This window comes from Armigeres subalbatus, chromosome 3 (assembly GCF_024139115.2).
Source record: "Armigeres subalbatus isolate Guangzhou_Male chromosome 3, GZ_Asu_2, whole genome shotgun sequence".
In the NCBI taxonomy this organism is placed as follows: Eukaryota; Metazoa; Arthropoda; class Insecta; order Diptera; family Culicidae; genus Armigeres; species Armigeres subalbatus.
The window spans coordinates 235,144,778-235,168,167 of record NC_085141.1 but is presented as its reverse complement, the minus strand read 5'-3'; the positions used below and the strand labels follow the sequence as shown (position 1 = coordinate 235,168,167).

Sequence of the window (23,390 nt, the reverse complement as noted above, 5' to 3'; positions counted from 1 at the left end):
TCTACCAAACAGAGCCCTAGCTTAATCCATTTTTCTAGCTAGGGCAATAAGTTGTGGTAATTAAGGATTCATCGTATTTAGTCCCCGCTACCAACAGCAATAAAACATAATTAATGTTACCTTGCAGACTCGTTACCTTGAAAGACTCGAATTCCTCTTGTTTGAGGCTAGACTGTGTGCAGCGGAAACAATTTTTCAAGCAATTAGTTAAAAAAAAACCTCGGTACCCGGTCCTAGGCTGAACTGACTGCTGGAAAAATCGAGTTAGGGTTTAAATACGTACTAACTCTTCATGAACTGGTGAAAATGGTAGTGAGAGGAACACACGGAAGTTCTTATTACTGAACGAATTATCTTGCTTGAAATGGTCTTGTAGACAGAGCTAAATCCTGGATTTCATTGTTTACTGGTGATATTCTAGAAGCAAGACAAGGATGTGGCTAGGACTCCGATGCAAAAACAGTATCACTGTTCTGTTTTCTCAAGAAAGGATTGATTTCCTATTGATAAGGGGCGCGCCTTCAATGGGATTGCTCTCTGTGAAGGGTCTAAATAGCGGGACCTTGTCATGGTGCTTCTGAGAAAAGAAAACAACAACTGTATCGAAACCGATACTGCATTGCTTATCAATAGTAATGAAGTAATTCGACATGCACTTGACACTAAGGATACGGGTAATGCTACAATAGATCTTATAACAGGTCGCAGTGGCACACCCGAACAGGAAAAAAAGGCACAGGTTGGATGCTCCAATCCCCATCCCACTTGACTCATCCCTAACTAAGTCTCCAGTTGCATGTCGTTAGCTTGATGACCCTAACCCTTGGTTCTTGCATTCTTGTACTTTTTCACAATTATTTGAGAGCATAATTCTGAGAATAAAGCACAGGTTGGATGCTCCAATTCCGATCCCACTTGTCTCATCCTTGAACAAGTACCCAGTTGGATGTCGTTAGATTGATGAGCTGCCCCTGGGTCTGCCAAGAAACAACTTCGAAAATTTCAAACCCCTTAGATAACCTGTTCAGATAACGATCTATATGACATAATCATTTTGTGATCTGACGTGACAAAGGAAAAAGGGAAGTTGTGAAATTAAAAAAGTGGACGTCATACTCAAAGCAATCCTGAGATCGGATAATTAATATCAATAGCATAATCACCCGCCTAATCGATGATCACGTCGTTGCGCAGTTGAAGCAAGATGTTGCCGTTTGACAGCGCTTGACACTATCTCTAACTGGCGGAATGGATCGATTTGTATGATATAGGTGTGGTGATGACGCGTATACAGTCTTTTGAGTTGGAGTTGGTAGTATTGCTACAGGTCATGCGGTCAATCGAAGGGATGGTCATCTCAATGATGTTGTCTTTTGAGTTGAAGTTATTATCCGGTTTAGTCTGTGGGGTGGAAGTGAAGGGTGCTTAGTAGTACAATCCGATTGATCGAACAAAGGATAAAAATCATAAGGGTTGTGTACAAGACACGACCGCCCGACGTAAACTACGTAAAACAGTTTGGTAAAATGAAGAATCTAGTGCCAGTGCAAGAATACATATTTGCAGCAGCTCTCTACTATACGCGCTCGTTATTCTACTACGAACGGCAACGTAATTCTGCTACGACGTCGTACTTTGAACAAATTTTTCTCGCCTCAATCTTCCTATGTTTAAAATGGTGGCCCTGAGAAGAATCGATTAATTCCCAAAAATGCATATTTCGAGTCACTGACGACCACACGACCCACGCCATTTGCTGAAATAACAAAAACAAATAAGAATCTTGAAAGAATTAAACTTGACTGCCACCATGCGAATACATATTTGTAGCATTTCCATCCGACGCGCGCTCGTGATTCTGCCACGGACGCCAGGCAACTTTATGGCGTCTCCAAGCGGTTAATTTGCACTTTGAAAAAAATTCGCCTCGCCTCAATCTTCCTTTGTACAGAGAGAAGAATCGATTTTTCCAATATTCCATATTTATTTGGAATAAAATTTGCTCAGCAACTCCGCCGATGCGTAGAGATGTCATGAGATCTCGATTAATCGATTAGTAACTAATCGATTACTCTCGATTCTTGTCGATTATTGAATCGATTAATCGTTGAAAAGTAATCGATTCAAAATTAATCGATAATCACAACAAATAATCGATTAATCGAAGTAATCGATTGATTTGCGACATCTCTACCGATGATGCTGGGAACGCTCTCCGCGATATTTCAAATGAAATGTCACGCGCGCGGGGGAAAGCAGTTTTCTTATAATCAATAAAGATGGCCCATTAGTCCCGCCTCTTTGTTGTCCGGTATGACTGCAAACATTGTGTACCCGTCACCCACCCACTAAAGGGGCGTGGCTACAGGTTCAACTTTATTGATTACAAGAAAGCAGCTCCTCCGCGCGCACGAGCCATTTCGTTCGAAATGTCGCGAAAAGCAGATTGTAGTCCCACCATCGGCATCGGCGGAGCTCCTACCGGAAATCTTATTCTAACTGATGGCGTGGGTCGTGCGGTCGTCGTCATCGGTAGCAGAATCACGAGCTCGCTGAAAAGAGAGAGAGAGAAAGACGCTGCCGAAAATTATTCGCGTGGATAGCAGTAGCAGTCAAGTGAAATTTCCCCTTAAGATTATAATTTTAGTAGATAGTCTGCTACTTGCTTCAGGTTTTATTTTCATCCATGCGAATACACATTTGCAGCTTCTCCTTCTGACACGCGCTCGTGATTCTACTACCGACGGCAACATTCTGCTGTCGCCAAGCGATTATAATTTGCACTTTAGAAAAAAATCTAGGTTTAACCTTCGCTTCCACAAAAATGTGATCTATCGATCGATTGTTAATAATCTGCCTTCCCAATAACAAACTACAACAAAACCAATTAAGAATCTTGATAAAATTTCACTTGGCCGCCACTGATCCATTGCCCTTTGAATAATATTCGCCTCTCCTCAATCTTCCTTTGTACAAAATGGTGGCCCTGAGAAGAACCGATTAATTCTAAATAATGCATATTTCAAATCACTAACAGGTGTTGACGACGACCACACGATCCACTCCACGAATATAAATTGCTCAGCAACTCCGCCGATGCTAAGACCGCTCTCCGCGACATTTCAAATGAAATTCCTCGATGGTTCATTGGTCCCGCCTCTTTGTTGATCGGTATGAATGCAAATATTGTGTAACCGTAACACTCACCAAAGGGGCGTGGTTACAGGTTTAACTTTATTGATTACAAGAAAGCAGCTTTTCAGCGCGCGCGAGCCATTTCGTTCGAAATGTCGCGAAAAGCAGATCGTAGTCCCACCATCGGCTTCGGCGGAGCTGCTACCGGAAATTTTATTCTCATCGATGGTGTGGTCCATGCGGTCGTTCGCGCTCAGATTAAATTTTCTTGTCTGAAGTACTAACGATTGGCTACCATCAGAGAAAGTAGCTCTTAAGTCACAACTTGAGGCGAGATGAATTTTGTTCAAAGTAAAACATAATTGCTTGGTGATGGCAGATTGTTATCCATCGGTTGCAGAATCACGAGCGCGTTATAGAAAGACGCTGCCAAAAATTATTCGCGTGGATAGCAGTAACAGTTAAGTGAAATTTCCCCTCAAGATTATAATTCTAGTAGGTAGCCTGCTACTTGTTTAAGGTTTTATTTCCATCCAAGCGAATACATATTTGCAGCATCTCCTTCTGTCGCGCGCTCGGACCGGCACTAATGCTATGATTTCGCTACCGATACCAAACAATTATGCTTTGTTCTATGAAAAAAAAGTTCGTCTTATATTAACTTTCTCAATCACTTATCAATCACTGAATCATTGTTCAAAATTAAGTCCACAGCAAGAAGAGTGGTTAAGTGCTAGACAAACATCATATAATTGAGCTCAGAATCGCGCTAGAATATTTCACTGAAAAATTTTCTAGTTCCTAGCGGTTGCACTATAGACAAATTATTTCAACTTAACCTTCCTCTCAAACATAATGGTGGTTCCGAGAACCGATTCATTCCCACTTATGTGCCTCACCAACAACAACTACTGGACTGCGCGACAGCCATCCGATGATTCGGCTCTACGCACGCCGTTAATTGCCAGATCCAAAAATCCTGCTTGTAACACGTATGTAAAGATGTACTGCTGTTGCCACGACCGCCACCACCATCGAGCGAAAAAATTTTATCCACACCACCACAGGCGTTGTCCCATTCGGGAAGGAGATATGGTGTTCATCATAGGAGAGAGCATCCGGAACCGGTGGCCTCGGGGTAAGGTCGTACAAGTCATCCCAGGACGAGATGGTCGCATTCGACAGGTAGACGTCCAGACAACAACAGGGGTTCTACGCCGTCCCGTGGCGAAGCTTGCCTTGATTGATGTACTTCCGGCTAGTAATCCTGTTGGTCTGGCGCATCATTACGTGGAGGGGAATGTTGCGGGAGGCATTACGAACATTGACGCTGCATCCGAAAATTCCCACAGGGATGGGAAGCAGGTCTGACAGACCAGTTGTCATCCGACAGCTCTGACAGTGTCAGCGAAGAAAAACAAAACCATGAAAAAAAGGAATGATGATAAACGGTGAAAATGTGGTGATGTGAATTGTGCAGCCTGTTTATTTAGTATTTCATATAAAACTACCTTAAAATATTACCTCTTTACTATCTTATTTTTTTTTACCAATTTGTTTATTTGATAGGCTCAGTCGTGTACAAAAAAAAAACACTTTGCAGAGCCATGAGCATTATTGTTTGTTTTACAATATTATAATTACATACAATTTGATAACCTAGAATTATTACATTACAATGTAATTTGAAACTAATCATGATAGAACTGCATTTTATCTATCGGAATACCGAGGACTGCTGCCAGTCTTTGCTTATCCTCTTCAATCAGTGCTCTTCGTTCGTCTTCATCATCTAACCACTCATAAGTTCGTATTCTGTATCTATTATTCCCGGATGAATATTCGGGTACTGTTATCATGCTGCCGTCACTTTCACTTGAAGCCAAGTTTTGATTATTCGGTTTCTTTTGTATCTGGTTGACCACAACGTCCGACTCTCGATCAGAATCGATCGATCGTTGTCGTTTCGTATCTGCCTTTCTCTTATTCGGTTGCTTTTTCCCATTTTTATTATTATATTTCCCAACACAAGTGTTGGTCTGACTTGCAAGTAAAACATTTGAGCTTTATCCCATCGTAGTAAACTCTACCTTTTCGATTACGAATGAATAGAACATCCGGAATTTCTGCTTCGATATCCATATAGAGACCGCGTACTCCGGTTAGCATATCAAGCTTGAATTCTGGCGGAAATCGCTCTTTTACGGTACGTTTAATGTTCCCAAATTTGGATAACACAGATGTAAGGTCAGCGTCCGTTATTTCTGGTGGAAGGTCAAATATGCGCACATATCTAGTGTTTCTGTTGTAAACTAGCAACCAAACCGGAAGATCATAGTAGTCATGTATAATGCAGAATAAATAAATCTTTTCATTCATTGTTACACTGTCAAACCAAACGGTAGTAATTTCTTTCTACGGCCATTATCTACCTAATAGGTTTTGGGCCCAGAGATAGATTTAATTGAAAACAGAATTTTCAAACTGTCAAGATGACAACTCCCGAAGCCGGAAACATAGCACAGTCCCCGCAATCAACGCATCCAGTACAACATTTATCAAATCTTCTCGCCAGAAGCTCGAGAACGGATAAGTGCAATCAACGTTAGCGACAACATCAACGATCTATGGGAGTCGATCCATGGAGCGGTGAGCACAACAGCACGAGAAGTGGTAGGCACTGCACAGAGGCGACCCAGGACGGGTTGGTTCGATGTGGAGTGCCAGAGAGTGACAGACGAGAAGAACGTTGCCAGAAGCCGGATGTTGGTGTCAGGTACCCGATCGAATAGAGATCGGTACAAGGAAGCAAGAGCAGCCGAAAACGAACCCACCGCAGGAAGAAAAAGAGTACGAAGAACAAGTGATTAGTGAGGCGCAGGAAAAATGGAGCAGAACGATATGCGGAGGTTTTATGAGTCTGTCAATGGCGTGCGGAGAAAGACAGCGCCATCTCCGTCATGTGCAACGACCAACAAGGGAATTTGCTGACAGATAAAACTGAAGTGGCTGCCAGGTGGAAGCAACACTTCGAGACTTTGTTGAATGGAGGAAGTGACGGTGCATCAGAGAACAGAATAAATATTAGCGACGATGGACAAGCTGTGGAATCACCTACACTAGATGAGGTTAAAAAGCTGTCAAAGAGCTGAAAACAATAAGGCTGCGGGAAGGACCAGCTCCCGGCTGAACTTCTCAAACATGGCAGTGAGCAGCTTTACGAAGTTCTGCACCATATTAAGTCGAAAATATGGGAAGACGAGGAAATGCATGCTAGCTGGTTGGACGGCCTCATTTGCCCTCTCTTTAAGAAAGGGCACAGACTGGAGTGCGCCAATTACCGAGGAATAACCCTCCTTAATTCGGCGTACAAAATTATGTCCCGTATTCTGTTCAACAGATTGAGACCGCTTGAAGAGTCCTTCGTCGGCGAATACCAAGCAGGTTTTCGTGAGGGCCGATCAACGACGGATCAAATGTTTACCCTGAGACAAATCCTTGATAAATTCCGGGAGTACAACTTGCAGACACATCATCTGTTTATTGATTTCAAGGCGGCGTACGATTCAGTGAAACGGAATGAATTATGGCAAATTATGCTTGAACATGGTTTTCCGGCGAAACTGATACGGCTGATTCGTATAACGTTGGACGGATCGAAATCAAGTGTAAAGGTTGCGGATGAAATATCGACGTCCTTTGTTACCTTAGATGGATTAAAGCAGGGTGATGCACTCTCGAACCTACTGTTCAATATAGCGCTCGAGGGAGCGATTAGGAGAGCTGGTGTGCAAAGAAGCGGTACCATTATAACAAAATCGCATATGCTCCTGGGATTTGCGGACGATATCGATATTATCGGAATTGATCGCCGTGCCGTGGAAGAGGCTTTTGCGCCTTTCAAGAGGGAGACAGCGAGGATTGGACTCACGATCAATACCAGCAAAACGAAGTACATGGTCGCTGGCAATCAACGTGGGTTCATTAGTGGTGGTGGTAGCGAAATAGTGCTGGATGGTGAAAAATTTGAAGTTGTAGAAGAATTTGTGTATCTTGGAACATTAGTGACGTGCGATAATGATGTTACCCGCGAGGTGAAAAGGCGTATTGCAGCTGCAAATAGGGCTTATTACGGACTTCGTAACCAGTTTAAGTCCCGTAGTTTGCAAACGAAAACAAAACTCGCGCTGTATACTACTCTGATTCTTCCGATGGCTTTATACGGCCATGAGACATGGACGTTAAAGGAGGCTGATCGGAGAGCTCTCGGAGTGTTTGAGCGTAAGGTGCTGCGGACAATACTCGGCGGTAAACAGGAGAACGGTATTTGGCGGCGCCGCATGAATCACGAATTGTACCAGGTGTATAAAGGGCTGGATATTATTAAGCTTATACAACACGGCAGACTACGGTGGGCTGGTCACGTTGTTTGTATGCCGGAAGAACGACAAGCGAAGATAATATTTAGTAGAGAACCCGGAAGAGGCCGCAGGCTTCGTGGAGGGCCGCGTACACGATGGCTTTTTGCAGTTGAAGAGGACCTGAGGGCGCTCAATGTTCAGGGCGACTGGAAGCGATTGGCCCAGGATCGAGTCCAGTGGAGAAGGATACTCCATTCGGCGTAGGTTCATCGAAGAGCTGTAGCCCATCAAGTATCAAGTAAGACTGAACACTGGACGGTAGCTAAGACGTGGAAACGTAGACTAGAGTCACTGAAATGTGAGTACTATTTATAAGACGAAATTTGAACTGTTGAAGATTGAAGTTGATTGATTGAAGTATATTCCTTTTAGCTTTTAAGCATTTGCCAATAAACCTTCAGGAAATCGCTAAGAAGACTTTGACCCTTTTTTATACGTCTGGTGCCGCGCCAACAACATTTTTGCAGCTTCTCCTTCTGACGCACGCTCTTCGTTCCCACCGATGGCGTACGTAGCGCTCGTAACAGGATCGTTGCGTCAGAGAATTCAACGATGGCAATCTGTTGCAGTGTAGCGGTAAAATCCTAGAGCCAGCATCTGCATTTGAGTGAAATACTCTTGTGATATTCTGACTATCGAATGGTTGCTGTTGTGTTGGTGATTAGGAATCCGCATGATCTGAAATCTGTCCTTTTCAGGGCATTAAATTTTTCATTGGAGGAACTTGGTTTGACTGAGAGTAAATTCATGAGATTGTTGCAATAAATCGGCAGCAGTAACGCAAAAATGCATAAGATTCAATCCATCATTCGACTTCTGCAGAGTAAGCGATTAAAAATCCATCGAAAGATAAAGACGCTATTAGCGTTTGAAATCTATCCTAATTTCCTGACGGTCTCGAATTTGGAAATTTCCGTTTTACACCCTGTATCTGAGTCTTCCCCTTAGACATAGTTGACGTCAAAAAATTATTTCAACTTAACCTTCCTCCCAAACATAATGGTGGTCCTGAAAAGAACCGATTCATTTCCACTTATGTGCCTCATCAACAGCACGGCGTTGATTGCCAGATTCAAAGATGCTGTTGGGAACACGGATGTAAAGATGTACTGCTGTTGCCACGACCGCCACCACGAACGAAAAATTTCATCCGCATCATCACTCATAAATCTCAATCAACGAGCCCTCCCGTGCGAACGAAATCGTCTGCGATTTTAAAGGAATGCATCACGCTTGAATTTTTAATGCTAAAACGCATCATTCCACTCATTTGCCAAATCATCATTTTGGTTTAAAACGCATTCGAAATTAATTCGGGGGCAATTTATTGCTTATACATGAAAAAGTGTCTAATATTTTATGCGAGAAACGTCAATTCACTGTTTTTAACAAAGGAGAACAAAAGAAAACATATGATGATTCAACTCATCCATGAGTTTTAAGGTGCATTAGAATCGTCCTTGAGTTTTGAGGTTTTGAGTTTTACCACTACAGACTAAAACACAGGCGTTATCGCTGGAACCACCCTGGGGCCTGTAGCATAATCGAAATTTTACTAATAATATTAGTAGAGTAGCTTGTAACTTGTATTTTTCCGTTGCATAATGAATCTACAAGTCTAATAATACAAGTACAAATTATTAGCGTTGGCTGGTAGTTTTTTTTTACAAGTATGAATGGTGCTGTAATTTAATTTTCAAGTAGCTTTTATTTTATTATTTCAACTGTTCAAAGTAAATATACATCGTTTAATTGTTTTCAACGACTTAACAGAGAAAGAAACTTTTATTCAAATTACTTTAAATTACCATACAGTGAAATACTATGCACCAGGCTTTACAAAACTCCTCAACTCGCTAGAGTCAAATAAAATCATCATCAGCAAAATGCAAAATGCAAAAGCAATCATAAGATCAGATAATTAATATCAATAGCATAATCACCCGCTTAATCGATGGTCATGTCGTTGCGCAGTTGAAGCAAGATGTTACCGTTTGACAGCGCCACTATCTCTAACTGGCAGAAGGGATCGATTCGTATGATATAGGCATATAGGCGTGGTGATGATGGGTACAGTCTTTTGAGTTGGAGTTGGTAGTCGATCGAAGGGATGGTCATCTCAATGATCACGGCGTCGCGCAGCTGGACGGTACCGTTGAGCAGCACCGCTTGTGAAAAATAATAAGTCGATTCATATGGCAGGAATGATGATAATGTTGTCTTTTGAGTTGAAGTTGTTATCCGGTTTAGTCTGTGGGGTGGAAGTGAAAGGTGTTTAGTAGTACAATCCGGTTGATCGAACAAAGGAAAAAAAAACGTGACAGAGGAAAAAGAGAAGTTGTGAAATTAAAAAAGTGGACGTCATACTCAAAGCAATCATGAGATCGGATAATTAATATCAATAGCATAATCACCAGCTTAATCGATGGTCACGTCGTTGCGCAGTTGAAGCAAGATGTTACCGTTTGACAGCGCCACTATCTCTAACTGGCGGAAAGGATCGATTTGTATGATATAGGTGTGGTGATGACGCGTATACAGTATTTCGAGTTGGAGTTGATATTGGTACAGTTAATGCGGTCGATCGAAAGGATGGTCATCTCAGTAATCACGGCGTCGCGCAGCTGGATGGTACCGTTGAGCAGCACCGCTTGTAAAAAATAATAAGTCGAATCATTTGGCAGGAATGATGATAATGGTGTCTTTTGAGTTGAAGTTGTTATCCGGTTTAGTCTGTGGGATAAAAGGATAAAAAACGTGACAGAGGAAAAAGAGAAGTTGTGAAATTAAAAAAGTGGACGTCATACTCAAAGCAATCCTGAGAGCGAATAATTAATATCAATAGCATAATCACCAGCTTAATCGATGATCACGTCGTTGCGCAGTTGAGGCAAGATGTTGCCGTTTGACAGCGCTACTATCTCTAACTGGCGGAAAGGATCGATTTGTATGATATAGGTGTGGTGATGACGCGTATACAGTCTTTCGAGTTGGAGTTGATATTGGTACAGTTAATGCGGTCGATCGAAGGGATGGTCATCTCAATGATCACGGCGTCGCGCAGCTGGACGGTACCGTTGAGCAGCACCGCTTGTGAAAAATAATAAGTCGATTCATATGGCAGGAATGATGATAATGTTGTCTTTTGTGTTGAAGTTGTTATCCGGTTTAGTCTGTGGGGTGGAAGTGAAATGTGCTTAGTAGTACAATCCGATTGATCGAACAAAGGATAAAAAAACGTTACAGAGGAAAAAGAGAAGTTGTGAAATTAAAAAAGTGGACGTCATACTCAAAGCAATCATGAGATCGGATAATTAATATCAATAGCATAATCACCAGCTTAATCGATGGTCACGTCGTTGCGCAGTTGAAGCAAGATGTTACCGTTTGACAGCGCCACTATCTCTAACTGGCGGAAAGGATCGATTTGTATGATATAGGTGTGGTGATGACGCGTATACAGTATTTCGAGTTGGAGTTGATATTGGTACAGTTAATGCGATCGATCGAAAGGATGGTCATCTCAGTAATCACGGCGTCGCGCAGCTGGATGGTACCGTTGAGCAGCACCGCTTGTAAAAAATAATAAGTCGAATCATTTGGCAGGAATGATGATAATGGTGTCTTTTGAGTTGAAGTTGTTATCCGGTTTAGTCTGTGGGATAAAAGGATAAAAAACGTGACAGAGGAAAAAGAGAAGTTGTGAAAATAAAAAAGTGGACGTCATACTCAAAGCAATCCTGAGAGCGAATAATTAATATCAATAGCATAATCACCAGCTTAATCGATGATCACGTCGTTGCGCAGTTGAGGCAAGATGTTGCCGTTTGACAGCGCTACTATCTCTAACTGGCGGAAAGGATCGATTTGTATGATATAGGTGTGGTGATGACGCGTATACAGTCTTTCGAGTTGGAGTTGATATTGGTACAGTTAATGCGGTCGATCGAAGGGATGGTCATCTCAATGATCACGGCGTCGCGCAGCTGGACGGTACCGTTGAGCAGCACCGCTTGTGAAAAATAATAAGTCGATTCATATGGCAGGAATGATGATAATGTTGTCTTTTGTGTTGAAGTTGTTATCCGGTTTAGTCTGTGGGGTGGAAGTGAAATGTGCTTAGTAGTACAATCCGATTGATCGAACAAAGGATAAAAAAACGTTACAGAGGAAAAAGAGAAGTTGTGAAATTAAAAAAGTGGACGTCATACTCAAAACAATCATGAGATCGGATAATTAATATCAATAGCATAATCACCCGCTTAATCGAAGATCACGTCGTTGCGCAGTTGGAGCAAGATGATGCTGTTTGACAGCGCCACTATCTCTAACTGGCAGAATTGATCGATTCGTATGATATAGGCATATAGGCGTGGTGATGATGGGTACAGTCTTTTGAGTTGGAGTTGGTAGTCGATCGAAGGGATGGTCATCTCAATGATCCCGGCAGTTGGATGGTACCGTTGAGCAGCACCGCTTGTAAAAATAATGAGTCGATTCATTTGGCAGGAATGATGATAATGTTGTCTTTTGAGTTGAAGTTGTTATCCGGTTTAGTCTGTGGGGTGGAAGTAAAGGGTGCTTAGTAGTACAATCTGATTGATCGAACAAAGGATAAAAAACGTGGTAGAAGAAAAAGAGAAGTTGTGAAATTAAAAAAGTGAACGTCATACTCAAAGCAATCCTGAGATCGGATAATTAATATCAATAGCATAATCACCCGCTTAATCGATGATCACGTCGTTGCGCAGTTGAAGCAAGATGATGCCGTTTGACTGTGCCACTATCTCTAACTGGCGGAATGGATCGATTTGTATGATATAGATGTGGTGATGACGCGTATACAGTCTTTTGAGTTGGAATTGGTAGTATTGGTACAGGTCATGCGGTCAATCGAAGGGATGGTCATCTTAATGATCCCGGCAGTTGGACGGTACCGTTGAGCAGCACCGCTTGTGAAAAATAATAAGTCGATTCATATGGCAGGAATGATGACAATGCTGTCTTTTGAGTTGAAGTTGTTGTAGTTGTTTAAGTTGTTACCCGGTTTAGTCTGTGGGATGGAAGTGAAGGGCTGACTTGGGGCCATGACATTGGCAAGTTAGATCACCCCCCAATAAAGACATCTTGTGTTTACTTACCTAATTGTCCTTTTGTATACCATTCCAAAGTGTTCCGCAGATGGGACATTTAGGGTTGTCAGATACTGCCTTCCATACACAAACTCTACAATACGGTTTGTGCCCGCATGGAGTAAGCGTAACCGAAGCACACTTTGCGCATATTATACACTCTAAAAATAAACGTTATTGAAAAACTTACAATTTGGTATAACTGTATAACAAACAATCATAGTATAGAGTTGGCTGATTGAAAAAAAAACAGATTATTCCACCTAGCGGTGATAGAGCCTTTCTTGTGTATTATAAAAATAATATTTTGGTCATAACTTTTGAGCCCATAGTCCGATTAGGCCAATTTTCAATACGAAACAATGGGATAGGATTCCGCGTCGAAGGCAACTTGTTGCGAGCAAATCGGTTGAGGATAAGTGCCTAAAAAATGAGTGAGAATTTTTTTTGTAGCCTAGCCCTCGTATGTGGAAGACATCGTACTTCGACGACTTTAAGGAAGCGCTCCGCCGCGAGCACAATACTCTCGGTCTGAACGGCGAGCAGCTGGTAACAGTACTCTCGCGTGCATGCGATGCCACCATGCCTAGGAAAGTCCACACTAGGAATGGGAGGCCATCGGCTTACTGGCAAACCTGCGCCGCGCCTGCCCACGGGCATGGAGGCGGATGCAGCGAGCACGCACAGAAGAGGAGCGTGTTGAACGACAGGTGGCGTTCGTGACTGCTAGAGCCGCTCTGAAGACTGAGATAAGATCAAGCAAAAAAGCCTGCTTCGAGGGCCTGTGTCAAAGTTCCAACGCGATTTCATGGGGTGACGCCTATAGGGTCGTAATGGCCAAGGCACGTGGGGCGATGGCCCCTACAGAGTGGTATCCAGATATGCTGGAGATGATCATCGTGGGGCTCTTCCGACGTCATGACCCAAGTCCCTGGCCTCACGTTGTGGAGCTGCCAGGGGCCAGGGTGGCCGACGAGGGAAGAGTAACTGTGGTGGAACTTGCGGGGATTGCACAGTCCCTTAGTTTAGGTAAGGCGCCAGGACCGGATGGAATTGCGAAACTGGCCATCAAAGCGGCCATTGCTAAGGCTCCCGAGATGTTCAGATCTGTCATGCAGAGATGCCTGGACGAGGGAATCTTCCCTGAAGCATGGAAAAGGCAGAGTTTGGCCCTATTGCCAAAGGCGGGAAAACCACCGGGGGATCCTTCGGCATATAGACCAATATGTCTGCTTGATACGGCGGGGAAGGTGCTCGAGAAGATCATTCTCAACAGGTTGTTGATACGCACGGAGGGAGCGGATGGTCTATACAGTAACCAGTTTGGCTTCCGAAAGGGTAAGTCGACCGTAGACGCTATCTTGTCGGTTACCAAATCCGCGGAGATAGCTATCCAGCGTAAGATGAGGGGAGTTCGCTGTTGTGCAGTAGTGACTCTCGACGTGAGGAATGCATTCAATAGTGCCAGTCGGGCAGCTATTGCAGATGCGCTCCTGCGTCTTGGAATTCCCGAGTACCTGTACAAGATTCGTGGAAACTACTTCCAGAATCGAGTACTGGTATACGACACGGAGGCGGGGCAAAGTGCGTTAACATAACCTCAGGGGTTCCGCAAGGTTCCATACTGGGTCCGGTTTTATGGAACGTCATGTACGACGGTGTCTTGAGGTTGAAGTTTCCGGTGGGCGTGGTAGTCGTCGACGATATTACGCTGGAGGTCTACGGCGAATCGATCGAAGAGGTGGAGTTGACTGCAGCCCACTCGACCGCAATTGTAGAGGAGTGGATGAGTTCCAGGAAGTTAGAACTGGCTCACCACAAGACTGAAGTGGCTGTTGTTAACAACCGAAAGTCGGAGCAACAAGCGGTGATAAGGGCAGGCAACTGCGCGATCACCTCTGAACGCTCCATCAAACTCTTGGGGTAATGGTCGATGGTAAGCTCACCTTTGTTAGCCACGTCAATTACGCCTGCAAGCGTGCCTCTACAGCTATAGTGGCGTTGTCCCGGATGTTGTCCAATAGCTCTGCGGTTTATGCCAAGCTTCTGGCTAGTGTCGCTGTCTATACTGAGGTTTGGGGGGGCCAGCTTGGGGCACGGCCCTACGTATCAACTGCTACAGCAGAAATTAGAAAATACGTATAGGCTCATGTGCCGTTGCGAGCGCGTACTGTACCGTGTCGCACGATGCACTTTGCGTCATCACCGGTATGATGCCTATTGACATCGTTATCGGTGAAGACATAGAGTGCTTCGAAATGCGCGGCACAAGAGGCATCGGAAGGACTGTCAGGTTGGCCTCAATGGTCAAATGGCAGCGTGCGTGGGACATTTCCACTAAGGGTAGATGGACACATAGGTTGATACCGGAGATAGGCACGTGGATCAAGAGGCGCCATGGGGAAATCACTTTCAACCTGACCCAGGTCCTTACAGGCCATGGTTATGCTTCAGACAGTACCTACACCGGTTCGAACACTCGGCATCGCCCGAGTGTCCGGTGTGCGCAGATTTAGAGGAAACGGCGGAACACGTGTTGTTCGTGAGGCCACGTTTTCACACAATGCGTGACCACATGCTTGCCACATGTGGTCTGGACACTACCCCGGACAACCTAGTCCGGAGGATGTGTAAAGATGAAGTTGGCTTGAACACCGTTTTATCGGCTATCGTCCAAATCGTCTCGGAGCTACACAAGAAGGTGGCGCGTGGACTCGAGGAATGGCTAGCTCAGGCGTAAATAAGAGGTGGTCCAAGGGTTCGGAGTCGGCTTCATAGGTCATACCGGTGCCATGTGGTCGAACTCGATCCTTTTATCGAACAAGTGGCCGCGCGAAGAACAACATGGTATCGTCGCTTTCGCGGTGGCGGTCAACCGGGCGGGTTCCGAGCCCGAGGGCGGAAAGGGGTCCTCGTAAAGGCTGGGGCAGGCATAGGCACCGCGTCGACAAGTCCCTCTGTGTGTTGGCGAATAGGCCCTATCGCAGAGAGGTCAATTTGGGGTGCACGCGGCATCATCATTCTTGATACCAGTCGTGCAGAGGGAAGCAGGCGCGAAGTCGACCCTTCCCACCTTCCGAGGACATAGGGTGTGGTAAGGCCACCTGGAAAGCCTGCAATGCGCTGGCACGATACCATGGCGTTCCTCTAAAAAAGCGAGTCACGATGTTCGATGCTGCAAGGACACGCAGCTAACCTCGAGGGTGCGTTGTGCACTGCCCCCCCCCTTTGAAGTATTTCTTTCTGGTTTTACCGTTTGCTGTTGGAGGTGGTCCCTAACCCCGCACTTCCTGGACAACCCAGGATGTCTGTTGAGCAGATTCCCCCTTCATTGCTTAGGAAGAAAAAAAAACATACGCACACACACAAGACATAACTTCAATTCATCGAGCTGAGTCGATCGGTATATAAGACTATGGGTCTTCGGGCCTCCTATAAAAAGTTCATTTTTGGAGCGAACACATTCGTAGTACCAGCTGTGCCCGTTCATTGAAGTGCATATATGTAATCTTGTTAAAACTTTAGACGAATTCACGTAAAAATAATAAGAAAACACGACGTTGTTAACTTTGACAATAGAGGTAACAAACTATAGAGGAAGGTTGTCGCTATCGTCACTGGCGAAACATCTTTTGCTGGCGAGGATGGGGCGATGGGGAAAAATCAGTACGTTTTGACAGTTGTGTACTAGCAACCCTATAACCAGAGACCGGCGGAGTGAAAAACTGTAGAAATGGCAACGTATGAAAATGCATGAAATCGACAAAATAATACTGGCAGCACTTGAACTTTTTGCTTGCTTCTTATGGAAGCAAAAAGTAAACAAATCGAATTGGAACCGCTTTCGATTGGAAACAAGATGGCGTCTTCGCCAATCTCTTATTCTAGTATTTCTATTGTGTACCCAATATGTTTGGGAACGAGAGCCAAGGGAACCGCAGCGACAATCGTCTCTATTACTTTGACAGATCCTACAGCATAGCATAGGAAGATCATTTTAAAATGCTTATAATAAATTGTAGACAAAATGTAATTAAAATCTGATTGATGTATTATACGGGAAAAGTTCTAAAGTACATGTTTGGAAGCTTATCTCATTTTTTGTATATTTTCCGAAAATGTATCAATCATATAGTTCGGAACTTTTCCGTATCATACATCAATCAGATTTTTTTTCTACAGTTTATTATAAAGCATTTCAAAATAATCTTCCTATGCTGTGCTGTAGGATCTGTCAAAGTTACCACCGTCGTGTGATTTCTTTTTATTTTTACTTGGATTCGCCTATTCTTGGTGGTGTAAAAAAATGTTTTTTAGACAAGCACAAACGGCATAATTATAATAAATATATAAAATAATACCTTCCAATACATCAAGTTGAACAGCTTCTTCTTTTTCTTCTAAGTTTATGCAGCCGAGCTCAATATTTTTATTTTTTGCATTAAGTGCCATAAGAAAAGCCATTACATTGCCGTCGGCGTCGAATTTTTTGGATAGTTTGTTTACGAGCAATTGGCGTTCTGTTTGTTGCCTTTTATATAAATAATTGCTCCCTCGCTCGATATCCAAAGCGGTAGTTTTTGAAAGGCAAATAATTTTCTCTAGAAATGAAAAGAAATGTTTATAATATACCTACTTCTTGATTTCTAAACCCCTGTATGATATAGGACATACATAGATAGATAATTACTTACCCACAAAGATCCATGGTGTTGGGTTCACCCCTATTTCACGTAGCATTTTTGCATGGAAGGATTCCGCCGCGTTGTTTGATGTAATTTCCATCCGGTACGTAGAATAGATCTTTGGATCAATTTGTTTAATCCATTGTGTTTTTAAATATTTGCCGAATTTATCCGCGATTATTTTATCGTGAGCTTTCGCTTTTAAATAAGTAATAACTATTTCTATGCCAGTTGGAATAAGATGTGCAGGTAGATGTGGAAGCTGCATAGCCAGGCGATACTTATAATATTCTGAACTGGTTTGCAGCACCCCAAGCTGTACTATATGTCTCCTCACTGCCTGAAACGAAATGGTTTTTAAAATTAAAAACCCAGATTAATCCACCTACAGTGAGATTTTGACCCTTCCTTAGTTATAAGGAAATTTTTTCCAGACTCCAGTATTTAAAACAAGATAAAACTACTCAGCTTCCCACGGCGATTTACCGTGAAAGTGACAAAATAATTGCCTACGTAAAGGCGGATGTCATGGGTTGAGAGACAACTCAACGAGTGATAACGTACTGTACTTCATGCTGCCTATCTATAAGGCGCTCGTCGGATTGAATAACTATTGTGACATGGTTAGCAACTATCGTAACGCTGGTTGCATATATTGTACTCGTAATTTATAGAGACCTCGATATTAATTAATCCAAAACTAACTAAATCAGTCATTGATCTGCGCGAAACTCAATAGCGTTCAATAATAACATATATTTCGCCTTATGGATGCCTAATTTGGTAAAACTAAACTTGTTCAATACAGTATCCCCTCGCTGATCCGACAAATGTATGGCCGGACCATCGAGGTTGCTTTCGTTAATCCGACTGTCAAATCCATACAAATAAATCAAAACAAAATCACAGCACAAATTTGAAAACTGACAGCATAATGTGTTCAAATGGGTGTTGATACTTTTTAATCCGGAAAATTCCGAATTAGCGAGATCCGGACCAACGAGTCGTCGAATTAGCGAGGTCCGGATAAGCGGGGGGATGCTGTACCTTAAAAATGAGCGAGATTTTTATGGTAGTAAATTTCAGAATTTGCACACATACGCACACATACATGCATACAAGTGATCTATTAGTGTCTCAAAACATGCTCACATTTGCTATCTAGCTTCCGCTGAAGAAATTTTTGAAATCCCTTTCAATTTTTACGTTTTTTGCTTTTCTGAGAAGATTTTTTTGTACATGCTTCTATATGTTCCTCAATTAAAATCATTTGTTTCTTTGAAACAAATCAGAAAAATAGGCATAATTCCATGTTATATCATTTGTTATAATTATATTTTCAATGTCAAAGTGAATTTGGTTAAAATACTATACATTTTATTTAATAATTAACTAGATAGATTAATAAGTAACACACCTGCGTAACGCATACAAAGTGAAATTATAGACACTTCCGAAGGAAGGGTAAAAAAAAAAGAAAAAAAGTGGAACTACTCAAATTTTCAGTGGTTCCACTTTTAATAAAAAGTGAGTAAAATTTCTGTGGGAAAAAAAGAGACGGCGATACAAAACTACTCACTATTGAGTAGAAAAAAATGAGCGTGTATGACCGGGTGATTTTTAAATTTTTGAACCGTCACTTTTAAGTTTAATTCTCCAAATGAGACAGACCCTAAGGGTCAAAAGTAATCATGCTCTGCGAGCAGGGTTATTCGGTAATTATTAAAATGTCACTTTTAAGTTTAATTTTAGTTTAATTCTCAAAATGAGACAGACCCTTAGGCTTTGGTCAGAATTAAAATCAAATTAAATTTAAAAATGACAGTTCAATAATTTTCAAATAACCCTACTTGCAGAGCGAGATTACTTTTGACAGATGTTGAATCGTTTTTGATGGATGTTTGTTGGTCTTGCTGGGTAGCACCAACCATTCTTATGAGCGGGGAATTTCATAATTTCCAAACTGTCACTTTTAAGTTTAATTTGTTTTTAATGCACGAATCGGACCAAAGCCTCAATATGCATGTTTTTAGTTACCTGTTTATAGTGGAATAGACATCCATGGTGTGTTGCTGATTCGAATACCGCTCGACAGGCTTTCATCAGTGACTTTTCAAAGTCTGATATGGTTGCCACAACTGCTACAGTTGGCATAATGGCCACAAGCTTTTCCATGATTGCTGCATATTCGTTCGTGGTTGCTGCACCGATTTCAGAAGGCATGAAGGCCAGAGGGAAGACCTATGAAAAAATTGCAATTAAACGCGCATTCGAAACAAAAAAGGACTTAATAGTTTTATCGTAATATCCAAGTTGCCAAATGCCACTGAATATCACGACATAATTTTCCTTGCTTCTTTTCAAAAACATTGTGCGCCATCACGGTATACAAAAACCGTGGTGCACCATATTGAATAATAGATGGATAGTATTAGTTGAATTAGCCATCTCTTTGGTCCCCTGTGTTTGCCCTTTTTAATGTTTGCATTTGCCCAGTATAAGGCAAAATATGTTATTTTCTTTAAATGCTCGCATTTGCCCGTTTTAACGCGCGCTGTTGTATTTTGTACAACACTAAGCAAAGAACATCGCTCGCGCTAATTTTTTAAAATGCATTTCAAAATTGATTTTCTATATGTTCCGTGTTAAATTTCCGTCATCGTCACTCATACATTTCAGGACACCGTATAAGAACATACCTTTTCTTGTATTTTTGCGTAAGCCATTATAAGTTGCTTAAATATCGTAGGCTTCGTTTTGTAAGTTCCGTCGAAGAATAGCGTTGTACTCTCAGCCTCTTTCAGTGCAGCTATCGTTCCAGGGACCACGAAAAATAAGGTAATACCTCTACCTTTCACTCCGACGCAACCATGGTAAAATGCTTCACCACAGATCGTTCGGAATCCAGTAGCGTTATCCGTCATCATAAGTTTGTCGAATTCCAACGCTGTTGTTGGTGCTCTGGGAAAGCATTTGCTCCTCGCGTTCCTCATCGAGGCTTGTACAGAAGCATACAGTACATGTTTAGCTGCTTCGCGATGTCTGGAAAGAGAACAAATTTTCACTGATCTTTTTTGCCTTTCTCGTACACCAAGGTGTATCAACGAATTGAGATGATGTGTGTATGTGCGTGCGCGTATGTGTGTGTGGCTGTCAGTCTGTGTGTGTGTGCTTGTTTGCATGTGCGCTAAATCAAACTCACTCATCTTTTAGGCACGTGGATCGGACTATGGGATCAGTATGGCCAAAATACAATTTCTATACAAAAAAAACTAGTACATCATTCATATTAACGGAGTTCACTTTTTAATTTGAATTTCTGGTTACTCTATGAGCATAAAACAAACCGGTTTCTGGCTGCTCTCTTTGCTGTTTTATTTTTATTCTGCGTTCCGTTTTACGATGTTCCATTATTCTTTTCTCGATCCCACGTGCTAAATGACGTATGAACACTTTTTTATTTTACCGATGTTCAAATTTTAAAGAGTTCAAATTAAGAACGGTAACGGTATACCTATATAATTTAGTTGAGCCTCTAGTTAGCCTTGCGAGTAAAGGCGTAGGAATATCAATTCGGAGATGACGAGTTCGATTCTAATTCCGGTCTAGTATGTTTTCGTGTGGGAAACATTCTCGACACTCTGGGCATAGTGTATCCATTGTACACCCAGGTTTTTTTTTTCGCGGTTGGAATTCATTAATTTCTCGGTTAACCTGAACTTTTACAGCTTTTCAAATACCCCCTGAATTTTCTTTGATTTTTTGTGAATTTTTTGGTGGGGTTAACTCATTGCTTTATTGCCGCTGAAGGTCTTAAACGACCAAAACCAAACCGTGTAAAAAAAAACCTGGGTGTACTTGCTACACAAGATACATACTCATGCAATAGAAAAGGGCATAGAAATGCTTTCAACTAATGGCTGAGGAAATGCTCCACGGTATTATAGACCCTTGTCTTGTAGTAAATATCGCGTACCAATAATGATGAAAATTTCATTAGTTGTTTGAAGTACTTACTCGGGTCTAAGGCAAACTTTATCAAACACCGCTTTGTATCCCTCAAAACTTTCAGCGCTGGCAACTTTAAGCGCTTGTTTCAGCTCGTTTTTTGCAATTTCGAGGGTGTGTTGTGGATGGGTGTGTATGTTGGTGCTATACGAACCAACCGTTCCTCTGAAAAATAATTTTGTTAATAGAAGATAAATCGACGGCGTGCCAATCAAAAGTATCGTCAATTAATTATAACCTAAAGTAAATACTTTAAAATGAACCTAATAATCGTAATAATAAAACTTAGTAAGAAAATACGAAGAACATAGATAAGATTAACTCGGAATACAATGACTCCCGCATCTTCGCAAGGTTCCACTTTGTCTTAATTGTTAGTGTTAGATGGAGAAGTGTTCTACCGTGACCCTACTTCTAATGCGCTGTTCTCTGATGATATTTGAATTTACTTTAAAAGTTCTAAATAGAAAATACCGTATCATTATACATATATGTGTAACATGCTGTAAAGTAGTTGTGCCGGCACGTCAAAAACAGCTGAATAGATTCGCCAGATTTGCTGGTAAAGGAATTGAATAGAAGTTCTTGATCATATGTATAGCACACATATTCAGCTTGAAGCCATATAAACGAGTTGAAATAACATTTACATTGACATTAAATGTTAGTTGGGTACATCTTCCCCAAATGTTACTGCCATACAGTGGTGCCGTTGTTCTGATGCGGTGAGTACAAGATAAGTTACATTGATTGATCCATTGATAAGTAGGCACGACTTATTACTATAGGGATCGTTCAAAAATTACATCCAAGGTTTGAGGGGGGAGGGGGTTCTAGAATTTGTGACAGGGGGAGGGGGGTCTCGTCTTGTGTTACGTCCAACAAGAAAAAACACCTTGTTGCACTTTAGAAACAATTTGATTAGCTAAAAATATTTTAATTTGCTTTTAAGGGAATTGATTCCGACTAGATTTCATGTAAAAGTAGTGTACAATGAAGCCGAACCATTATATATCATACAGTTGTACGAACAGGGGGGAGGGGGGTCAGTGTTTTGTGACAGATTGTGACAGTAGGGGGGGAGGGGGTTGAAAATGCCGAAAAACGATGGACGTAGTTTTTGAACGATCCCTATAGAACGAAAGGGCTTTGACTGGAAAAACACGTCTTTGAACATAACTCTTATATATGGTTTTGAAAGTTTCGAAAATGTTCTAGAAACAAATTACCTAACGACGAACCGCGCACGGCATGCGGACTTATCCGCGCATTTGTAATACGTAGTGTCGTTGCACATCTTTTCTTTGTGGAAAATATATTTGTCAACAATGATGCTTCCCCGAGCACCTCTTTGGCCATTAAACAATATGAAAGGCACTGCGCCATTCGATGATGGTTGGACATCCTGAAAATAGACAAAGCATATTGAGATTCTCACGTTCGAATTATAGACACTATAGATGCCATAGACGAGCAGGAACTACTCCTCGTGCCGTCACCATGTAGAATTTTTGGCTAGGAAGTTGTCCGAAATCCATTTGACGTAGGTTCCATGAGCAGGATTATCAAGGTGGGTGTGCAGACTTTTTTCTCTCCTTTCGGCTTTCGGCATCTGGAATAATTTTTGACACGCTGCACGAAACTTCGTGAAATTTATACCACAGCAAGTGGGCGCCTAGGTAGACAAACCGCTGTAAAAGAATTCTTGCAGCGGTCACTTTCCGTGCCGCTGCAATACAATAAACGATTCCGGATTTTAAATGGACATAGCTTTATGTGAATGCAAACGGGGTTGATAACCTCGACCTAATGCCTTACACAGTTTTATGCGTTTATATCATTTTTTTAGAATAGGGTAAAATGCCCAATAGTGGACCCCCTAGTAGCGAAATTTAGCTCTTCCTGTCATAAGGCTTAGAAATTTTCAACATATTAGCTATGCTTGATATCTAACAACAAGCTCTGCATCCCCTTTTCGCGATACATACATAAAACACCCAAATACACGA

At 42.1% G+C, this 23,390-nt stretch overlaps 1 protein-coding gene across 1 annotated transcript; it reads right to left on the bottom strand.

Moving 5' to 3' along the window:
• Positions 1-1,360: 1,360 nt before the first annotated feature.
• On the bottom strand, positions 1,361-22,728 carry LOC134221036 (uncharacterized). The gene is made up of 15 exons (XM_062700215.1): positions 22,611-22,728; positions 21,391-21,546; positions 20,073-20,415; positions 19,411-19,614; positions 17,383-17,713; positions 17,050-17,289; positions 12,698-12,849; positions 12,277-12,609; positions 11,815-12,114; positions 11,333-11,651; positions 10,893-11,211; positions 10,411-10,729; positions 9,971-10,289; positions 9,500-9,807; positions 1,361-1,401 (listed from the first exon to the last, which is right to left on the bottom strand). The coding sequence occupies exons 1-7, from the start codon at positions 22,676-22,678 to the stop codon at positions 12,698-12,700; spliced, it is 1,494 nt and encodes a 497-aa protein (XP_062556199.1). The 5' UTR covers positions 22,679-22,728; the 3' UTR covers positions 1,361-1,401; positions 9,500-9,807; positions 9,971-10,289; positions 10,411-10,729; positions 10,893-11,211; positions 11,333-11,651; positions 11,815-12,114; positions 12,277-12,609.
• Between the last annotated feature and the right edge of the window lie 662 nt (positions 22,729-23,390).

Excerpts from the sequence above, each read along its gene's own strand:
- LOC134221036 (XM_062700215.1), bottom strand. The coding sequence starts at position 22,678 with ATGTGCAACGACACTACGTATTACAAATGCGCGGATAAGTCCGCATGC. Across the intron at positions 19,615-20,072 it reads ACGCAAAAATACAAGAAAAG|GTCTTCCCTCTGGCCTTCAT; the intron begins GTATGTTCTTAT and ends ATTTTTTCATAG. Across the intron at positions 12,850-17,049 it reads TCAACTTGATGTATTGGAAG|AGTGTATAATATGCGCAAAG; the intron begins GTATTATTTTAT and ends GTTTATTTTTAG.